This window comes from Ricinus communis, chromosome 1 (assembly GCF_019578655.1).
Source record: "Ricinus communis isolate WT05 ecotype wild-type chromosome 1, ASM1957865v1, whole genome shotgun sequence".
NCBI classification, from domain to species: domain Eukaryota; kingdom Viridiplantae; phylum Streptophyta; class Magnoliopsida; order Malpighiales; family Euphorbiaceae; genus Ricinus; species Ricinus communis.
In genome coordinates, this window is record NC_063256.1 from 8,914,533 (window position 1) to 8,924,458 (window position 9,926).

Consider the following 9,926-nt stretch of genomic DNA (forward strand, 5'->3'; position numbering starts at 1 on the left):
AATACGGAAAAGGGAAACTAGCTGTTGGTACTTCCTTTTTTTCTTCTTCTTCTTCTTCATCAAGATTCAATGTTTTGAATCAGGGAGATATTCATGATTATATTGAACTTTTCAGTGCTCAAGATACAGAATATTATTCAGTTCTCAATATTATAATATACTATTTGCAGCATGGTTTCCACGTCTTATGTTGGATTGGATATTTCTCGTTTACAAAAGACTCGAGTGCTACTATGACCAAATCATGCTTCTTGACAAGAACCATGAATCAAAGAAACGTCTCCTTACATTTCATCATTGAAGATCTTACCCGCTATCTTCTTCGTTTTGTTCTGCCACTATATCTACAATATTTTTTCAGTGTAATATCTCTCACTGAAACAGCAGATTTTATTTGCTGCAAAATCCAGTCACTTAGAATTTAGTCCTCAGTCCAACTCTATTTCTGCTCTTCCAAGAACCGTAATGTATAAGAAATGAGCAATGGACAAAGAAGAGCATGAAATGGGTATCTGTTTCTGCTAATGTTAGAAAAATATGAAAAAAAGAACATATAACGAATGTGCGACTCAGAATAGGCAAAACTGAATCTTATCAGAAATGAGCAACTCTAGCACCAGCTCTGGGTCTTATTTCAAGTAAAAAAGTAGTCAGTCCAACGGTTTGTACTTTATTTACTTGAGGATATAAATGTGTTAAAACAAAAACCCTATAATATCAACTTCTATTACATCAAATATTTTCAATGCTCTTTTGTACGTCTTCCTATTAAATTGTAGATAATTAACTTTTTATTTTATTTTATTTTGAAATATATATATATATATATATATATATATATATATATATTTCAACAATATTTTCTATTTCACTCCTTAATTAACTTTTCATTAATAAAGTAAAAAAAAGGAGAATATGATTCTTAAAGAAAAAAGTTTAAAAAAAGTAAAAATAGAAAAATTATAGAATATACTTAAATTATACTTTTTCTCTCCTTTTAAATTTAAGAAGAAAAAACGGACTCTTAAATCGTTTTAGAAAAAAATAAAGAACTAAAAAGCCTCTCAAGAACTTAATTTTTGTATATGTTCTTTATAATAAAGAAAAAACATGATTTAAGAGCTTGTCGGGATGTTGTTGTAGATAAAACATTGTTGCACTGACATTGTTCAAGTAGTACTGTGGATTATTAGAGAGGGTAAGTGAAAGTTCAAATATATGAGTTATAGTTTGAATAATGTCTCAAACTAGTGAAAGCCTGGTAGTTGGAAGGCTGTGGCTAAGCTAGAAAGTTCCTTTATCAACAAGTGAGTGGCTCAACAAAGGTGATATTCCCATTATTATTTATCAGCAGAATGTTGATAGGTCTCTTACATGCATCATAAGCTCCAGTCTGCGCATGCCTAAAGAGGAGCATTTTGGTCTAAAAAGAAGAAAGAAAGAAAAAGTAAGAAGACTTGAGAAGCTCCTCGCCCATAAAATTGCAGGCCCTACGGATCTCCTATTTACCTTCCCCAACTAGCTTTTTTATCATTTTTACGCTTTTGTCACATTCATCCGATTCCACCATTTCAGCCAAAAGTTACTAGCCCCATAACCCAATGCCCCCAGTACCCACCTTGTTCCACAATATTAAAATATCTTAATCAGGCGCAGATGCTCACAGTGATAACATTATCCTTCTTGACTCAATGGTACTAGAGAAATCTTTATCTTGAATTCACATTCGAGATTTTAATAAATCAATCAAGATTTAATTAACAAAAAGAAAGGGATAGATTCAGTACTTTAACAGCCAAGTTTAGATCTCGTTAATAATCTCGAATACGCTAAAATTTGTTCCTGCACATCCACAGCATCATCTTGTCGAGCAATCAGCACACTTCTCTTTTTTTCTATAGTTTCAACTGCCGAGCCTTTATCAGCTCCATTTGTTTTGATGGTTACTGAAAACTGTTAAATGACCTTTTAAGTACAAGAAGGTAACCCGAAAGCTATTACAAAGTAACATCACCACAGAAGCTGAGACTTCGATAGGCATCCAAGAAGGAACATACAGGCATGTCAAATACGAACTCCTTATCATATAATATTAAGTAGTCTGGAATACTGATAAAATAAATGTATTGATCTTGTCTTAACTGAAAATAAAGGGTCAGTGTCTATCTGAGGAGGCTTAACAACATAATAAGCAGAACCTTCTTTTTATCTGCTCTCTACAAAGAGGTAGAAGATGAAAAAAAAATAATAATAATAAGGAATAAATGAACAGAGGATGCATAACAAATGACACGGCTTCAATATGATCACTTGAAACTAGCTACTTCTCTACAGCATATTTGTTTTTTCTGCGAGCAGCAGACACTAACTACAAAGAACTGCACCACATCACAAACCAAGGAAGGCACACTGCTTTCTTGCATGCTCTGGGATTAGCTTCACCAACACCTCAACTGGTACTCCCTTCAGTTCTAATTTCAGAAACAATAGACATCAACACCTCAACTATTATCAAAAATACATTTTATATAACAGTGTCGAATAATTTTGAAAAATGTTTCCTTACCATGAGGTCTAAAGTTGAAAAGTGGTGGAAGGAAACGTCCATTCGGTAAGCGAGTGTTCGGGTCACGTAGCTCGTCAAAGAAGGGGTGGATCAAAGCATCCAACTGTATGGAATAAGCATATAAATTGACGAAGAACACTTGAAAGATGGAAGCACAACCATGAAAAGAACAGCATAAAACAGAAATTCTAGTGCAGGCTTCATGTTTAGTCCTCCTTCATAATTCATATTTCACACATTTCCATTTGTTTTGCAGAAAACAATTTCTAGGAAAATATCTTTGGCATCGTCTCTTTTTGGTGCATATGAGAAAATTGGGCAATGGAATTCTGGTGAAAGGAAAAAACTAAGCTCCCTCTTGGTTGTCACTGTTTTTCAGGACCCTCCTCAGCCTATTTTTCAATGGCTCAGCCATATGATATGGGCAGGGTTGTGCACCCCAGTTTGGTGGTCCTGTAGTTCTTCGGGCGATGCCCACCTTATTATCAAAGAAAGAAAAAAGAAAAGAAAATAACTTCTCATTTTCAGACAGGAAGTCATTTTCTAGACTTCTATAAGCTTTGTGACAATGAACAAAATAGCACAAAACTAACTAAATATATGTCAACTAACTGCTAACCACCTCCACTGACATCCAGCTAGCAACAGCGGCAGCCACCATCACCACATGGTCATTGGAAAAGATTTCCAACTTCACTATTTTGATGTAATTCTCTTCTTATATTTTATTGTTTGGTAAAAACATAAATTTTTGATGACTTGCATAATTTAAATAGTTTTATTATCAACGGGAAAGTAGTTTTTTTCATAAAATATTGAACACCAGGAAGTAATTTCCTTGTAAGTTTTCTATACAATCAAACAACGGGGAGAAAGGTTATTTTCTTGGAAAATGAATTCCTCAAAAAATAATTCCCCAAAATAAGTTACTTTAGCAAAATAAGAGTCCAAATATGGAATTCTCTGTATAATCAATTACATAAAAAAAAGTGACAAAGCTTGACATACATAAATGAGCATCTTGCATATCAGCATAAACACATTGTAAACAACAAATAGTGTAAGGAAAAATTGTGCCCCCTATGGGTGTGGGAGCCTTTGAAATAAACAAATACAACTCGGGCAACTAGAAGGAAAATTTGTACTTACAGCTGTACTTCGAAGATTTGGAGAATATTGCAATAATCTTGAGACAAGGTCCACAGCTTCAGGGGGCATGCGCTTATGGAATATCTGGTGATGAATATATGCAGATTAATACATGGAAGATCCTGTATAATCAATAGGTTCTCAAATTTCTAAAACATCAAGGTAATATTGCCAGTACCTTATGCCATGGGTGAGCTTTGATCTGTGGAAATTTGAACTCTGTGTAGTTAGGATTCATGCATTTTATTTCCTCCCTTGTTGGAGTGCCCAAAACCTGCATGACAATGCGAAATTTATAGTAAAATATGAAAAGAAAAAAAAAAAACAAAATACTAAAAGTAAAACGAAGTTAAGATTTTCCAATCTGAGAAGGATGATAACCCTCCAAGTTCAACATAAATGCAATTAGGTACCTATCCTAAAGTTGAACTTAACCATTCAAATAATTTCTTTAATTGAGGATTGTCAGAGAATAGGTCCATAGGGAAAGGAATTAACAGGATGTCCTAAAGCTTCAGTTGCATCTATATTTAGATAAAGATCATCTGAAGACTTTGATTGATGAAAAATCTCACAAACAGGTCATACCTTGATAATTTCAACAAGCTGGTCCACTCCACTCTCACCAGGAAAGAGAGGCTGGCATCAATTTAAATATTCCATCAGTTAGATATACTAGTAAATGCCATGAAATAGAGCAGATCCACCATACAGAGAAGCTACCAACCTGTCCAAGCAGCAATTCGGCTAAAACACATCCAGCAGACCAGATGTCAATGGCTGTCGTATACTCGGTAGCGCCAAATATAAGTTCAGGTGCTCGATAGTACCTAGAACATATATAAGATATGTTGGGTTCCCCTTTCACCTGACAAAAAGGAAAGCCAGAATTAGTATATTAAATTTAAAAGGAAAAAAAAAAAACACAGCAATGAAACAAAACAGGATTTCCATAGTCAGATACGTACCAAAACTTTTGCACTTCCAAAGTCGCATAGTTTCAGCTGGTGGGTATGTGGGTTGACCTATTATAAAGAAATTTAACAGACCCAAAATGAGGAAAGTTTGACATGATAAAAGTAACAGATCCAATATGATTTATTGGATTACTTAGCAGTATTAAGGTTCAATTTACCAAATAAAAGTCAAAGAAATACCAAGTACATAATTTCTCTTTCAACATACCAACAAATTTTGAGGCTTTATATCCCTATGGCACACCCCAATACTGTTGTGAATGTAAGCAAGAGCTCTACAAATCTGAGACAAGTAAAAGAATAGAAGTTCAGATAAGATCATACATTAACAAGGATTAGAAAAAAATAATAAATTAAATATATGCATATCTCAAAAAGGAAAAATGGAACATCTGCATTTCTACCTGGTAAAAATAAAGTTTGACATATATCAGTGGCATCCTTTGGCCCATCTTGTTGTAGTGTTTGATCACCCGATGGACGGTCTCAGGGACATACTCAAGTACCAGGTTAAGATAGAGCTCATCCTTCTCAGTTGTTGAAAAGAAACAGTGTTTCAAAGATACTACATTTGGATGGTCCAGCAGACGCATGGTTTGCAACTCTCGGTTCTTGTACCTTTTATCTTGTAGAACCTTTTTGATAGCAACAGCTTCACCAGTCTCTAAACATTTAGCCTGAAATCAACGCACAAGCACAAAAGAAATGAAGTGTCTTGTCCAAATGTTAAATTTAAAATGGCCATCTTAACATCAGCCAAGCCCAAGCATGCAAATCAGCACATATATGTAACAACTTACCTGGAATACTACTCCAAAAGATCCATGCCCAACAACACGCTCAGCCATATAGCTTATAGTCTGCAACATGAAAGGACTGTTAGGATCACTGCAAAATGCAAACTCAAAGCAAACAGTCAACTTGACAAAGAGCACGAGACTTAAATAAATTAACCTGTTTTGGCTGGCCATTTTTGCCACCAATAGTTGTGACGATTATATGACCAGTCTCTGTTCCATTACCATCAACAACTGTTGCTTCCATTTCCTGTAGAATATTCAACACCTTTCATGTAAAAAATATACCAAAACCAACCAACAGAAAGGCAAGTGATGAGTGATGGTGATAGTTACAACAAGAAGGGAGGGGGGGTTAAATTAATTACCTTGTCATCCCTAATTTTCATGTCATTCATCTCATCAGGCAACCTATCAACACCAGCTGCATTCCCACCTGGATCTCGTATTCCAGAAGTAGGTGCAACACTCACAGAAGCCATTTGCTCAAAGAAAAAGAAAACTGAGATCCCGTAGCAATTCACCTTCCCAATCCAATACAGAGCTTAGTAATTACCTGCGTGCAACACATTGATGTCAATTGTTTCATGCAGAAAGACAAAAAAGTAATCTTGTGAATGTAATTACACGCACATGTATAAATATGCGGCAGCCATCAGCACATTGTGGTTCTGTCCTAATGCAAATGCTTATTAAGAGATGATATCACCACCAATATCCAAATACAGAATTAGGTTAGCTCCTACTAACATTAAACAACTTCAAACAAAAAGCATGCTTTATCTGAGTCACAAAGCTAGAATCTTGACATATCTCCTCATTTATGCATCTATGACGTTGGTGCATAGACAATCAACGCTTGAGCCTTTAATAAATGCATATCACTACAGCAAACAGATATTTTTTATGCATCTCATCAGCAGTAAGAAAGTATACCAACAAGTAAAAGATAAAAGTTCAAATTCTTGAATCACTCATTGATTAAGAACCAAAGACAGACAAGAAAACTCATATACCTAGCAGAAAGGAAAGATCATTTCCTCCCAGACGAAGTTAAACACAACTAAAAATACATAATAAAGCTCAAATCTTTTCTTCTGTTAAGCTCAGTTTTTCTGTTTCCTCTGTTAGCTATAAAGACCCCAAATACATGATACAGCAAAATGATAATCGTTTGAGAAGGGTTTTCCTAAACAGTAAAAAAGAAGTGGCAAAGATCCCAAATGGAAACGAACCCACTAAATAAACTAACAAAAACACATTATACCCAGTGCCCAAAATAGTAAGAATTAATCGAACACAAAAACAAGTAAGCTAAAATATCTCTATAGAAAGACAGCCAGGTGTGGAAATTAAAAAGATTAATTACCAAATAAGTAACAGAACTGAAAATGGGAAAACTATTGGTAAGATTATTGTTTTTAAACAAAAAATAATAATAAAAACAGAAAGATCTATAAGTACAGATCAACTTCATAACTTCCAAACTACTCGAACCAAAAGACTTGAAATTCGACAAAACAAACCAAAAAAAATACAACTGTAGAAAAATAAAATAAAAGAACTTACAGATCGTGCAAACAGACGAAACGAAGAAGCAAAGGAGGTGGATTCATGATATGGATTCAAGAGCAAGATCTCTTTAGCTTAAGGAATTTGCTGTGTGAATGATGAATTTAAGTTTTATTTCTTTATGAATTAAGAGAGAGAAGATAAAAAAGGACAAAGTGGTTTGAAGTAGCTGTTCTTGGGGATGGAATGGGTTTTTGGTTTGGTGTGGTCTGGTGGTGGCTGTTTTTGAGAAGGGGAGAGAGAGAGAGAGAGAGAGGACAGTCAAACACTATATCCCAAACATTTAATGTTTTTTTAAATCTAATTCTTTTTTAATGTTTTCTTTTATCTTATTGTTTTTTTAATTTGTTTTGTATTCTTCTTTTTGACCGTTCAACCTTTGTTGGGCCCCAGACTGTCCTACTTTCAAAGTCTTTTTCTGGCGAATGACTATTTTCCCCCTTGAATTTGGGTTCATGTCTCCTTCCGGTCTGTAGAAGTAGAATTGAAATAACCTTTTATTTTTAATTTCCTATGTACTATAATACCCTTGCTGTTTTCTTTTAGTTATCGGCTAAAATGCCCGTCCAATCATATAATTATCATCGTAATATTTCATCATCGTCCTCATGTTTTAATTACTCTTCCCCCTTTTCTTTTTCTAAAGCAAATTCACTTTTAAAAATTTATAAAAAAATATTGATCGAAAACTCCTATTGCTGCTAAATTTGCTTAGCCTTATGGTTTCTATCCTCTTACATAATTCATATTGAAGAATTATTAAATTTTAACATATTTAATTTTGAACCATATTTTTTTATTTTGTAACTAAATTGCTAAAAAATATCTCATAAATTTTACGACTTTATATATATAATATTAATTATTCTGAGTTTCAATTTATACATAAACTCTCGTACTCTAAAAGCCTACTATTTTAGAAAAAATTTATTTAAATATTTTATATTTTTATTAATATTTTTTTAAAATCAGATTGTCACTTGTCCTTAAATATGAATACTGCGTGTTATGATTTAGAGTCAGTTGTATGAGATATATTTGCTTTAGTCTCCCCTTAACGTGAACATGTAACAGTTTGTTCATCTATAATGAGATGTTTTTGAACAAGCACATTTTATTTAGATTTTCTCAAATTCTACAACTGCACTACCAAAAACATTTAATGTGATAGATTATAGATAATCACTGCTTTATTTCAATATGCAATCAATCCATCCGTACACTTCTATATTCTAGATATCTGTTGAAAATTATTTTTTATATACATATTTTATACTTACCCCATTATCTATAGAATCGTTTTTTTGAAAAACTATCAATAATCAGCGCCTTAGAATTTCTTAAAAACATTATGACAATTAAAATGATGATGCTAGTATTAATTATAAATGTGTTATATTTGTATATTTATGGTGGGAGCTCTTTTTGAATTTAAAAATATATATTCATTTATAATATTATATATAATATAAACCTTTTTATAATGATACTCTATTTATGAATAACTTATATATAGTGATTAGAGATTATAGCCCAATTGAACCAGTTATAAATAAAAATAAACTTTTTATTGTAATAAGTTATAAAAAAAATTAAATTTCGTCTTACAAAAATATAGAGGAATATTTGTATATATAACTTTAAAAAAATTATATGTTATGTTATATATTGTCTTACTGTAATATTATTTTGTCTTATCAATTTTATTTACATAATATGATAAAATATTTACGTATATTATCTTTAGTTTTTATTGTTTCATTAACAAGATTAAGTATTAAATTCCTAGAAAAAAAATTAGTATTCAAACCTCCATTAAATTATTACCTCTTTATAGTTATAAATTTTATTTGGTCCAAAATGTATGACTATATATATATAGGTTGATTCTACCAATTTTATTTATATAATATGATAAGATATTTACATATATTATCTTTAGTTTTTATTATTTCACTGACAAGATTAGGTATTAAATTTAATAAAATAATTTAGTATTCAAGTTTCTATTAAATTATAATCTATTTATAAGCATAAATTTTATTTGATCCAACGTATATGACTACATATATACATACTGAGTTTATCAATTTTATTTATATATTTATGTATATTATCTTTAATTTCTATCATTTCTTTAGTAAGATTAAAGATTAAATTTAAAAAAAAAAATTAGTATTCAATTCCCTATTAAATTATAATTCTTTTATAGTTATAAATTTTATTTGATTTCAAATATAAGACTATAGATAAATTTATATTTTAAAAACTTAAAATAAATATATATTAAATAACGATTGTAAGGTAATGTGAAATTGAGGTGACACAATTTCTCTTATATTTATATTTTATTAATATATATATTTTTAAAAAATTAAATAAGGAATGTAATGTGAAATTGAGATGACACAATTTCTCTTATATTTATTATTTATTGCTAAAAGAATTAACTAGAGTATTAGCTTTTACAGTCAGCTATCTCTATCAATTTATATAACTTAATAATTAATTCTATTATTATTATTTGGTATTTGGAGACATATATGAAAGGTGAAAGAAGTTTAAGTTTCATCCATTGATACACAAATTTATTAGGTTTACGGAAAATATAAAATATTGGTGATTGAAAGAGTGAGCAATGATTTTTGTTGATATGTTATGAAGCCGCTGCAAACCGTCAAACACACTTTCTTTGGTTTGACGGTGATAATGAATTGGACCTCTTTTAATTATTCAAGGCCTGTCTTTCTCTTTGCCCCTTTCTACACCCTTTCTTCCCTTTCCAATATTACCAAAATGGAATAATATTAAAAACACCCTTAACCTTTTCAATTTTATACTCCTAAATGAAACGACCAAAGTCAT

At 31.5% G+C, this 9,926-nt stretch overlaps 1 protein-coding gene across 1 annotated transcript; it reads right to left on the reverse strand.

Annotated features, from left to right (window-relative positions):
- Nucleotides 1-2,062: 2,062 nt before the first annotated feature.
- On the reverse strand, nucleotides 2,063-7,498 carry LOC8265911 (shaggy-related protein kinase alpha). Its single transcript, XM_002515172.4, has 13 exons — nucleotides 7,059-7,498; nucleotides 5,858-6,045; nucleotides 5,647-5,739; nucleotides 5,493-5,552; nucleotides 5,097-5,369; nucleotides 4,901-4,975; nucleotides 4,684-4,740; nucleotides 4,443-4,583; nucleotides 4,304-4,354; nucleotides 3,894-3,989; nucleotides 3,716-3,799; nucleotides 2,567-2,669; nucleotides 2,063-2,471 (listed from the first exon to the last, which is right to left on the reverse strand). Exons 2-13 carry the CDS (start codon nucleotides 5,969-5,971, stop codon nucleotides 2,389-2,391), a joined length of 1,230 nt encoding a protein of 409 aa, XP_002515218.2. The 5' UTR covers nucleotides 5,972-6,045; nucleotides 7,059-7,498; the 3' UTR covers nucleotides 2,063-2,388.
- Between the last annotated feature and the right edge of the window lie 2,428 nt (nucleotides 7,499-9,926).

Bases quoted from the DNA above. Each gene is read 5' to 3' on its own strand.
- LOC8265911 (XM_002515172.4), bottom strand. From the start codon at position 5,971: ATGGCTTCTGTGAGTGTTGCACCTACTTCTGGAATACGAGATCCAGGT. The intron at 2,670-3,715 runs GTAAGTACAAAT...TATTCCATACAG, and splicing joins CAAATCTTCGAAGTACAGCT to TTGGATGCTTTGATCCACCC. The intron at 2,472-2,566 runs GTAAGGAAACAT...TTCTGAAATTAG, and splicing joins TTTCAACTTTAGACCTCATG to AACTGAAGGGAGTACCAGTT.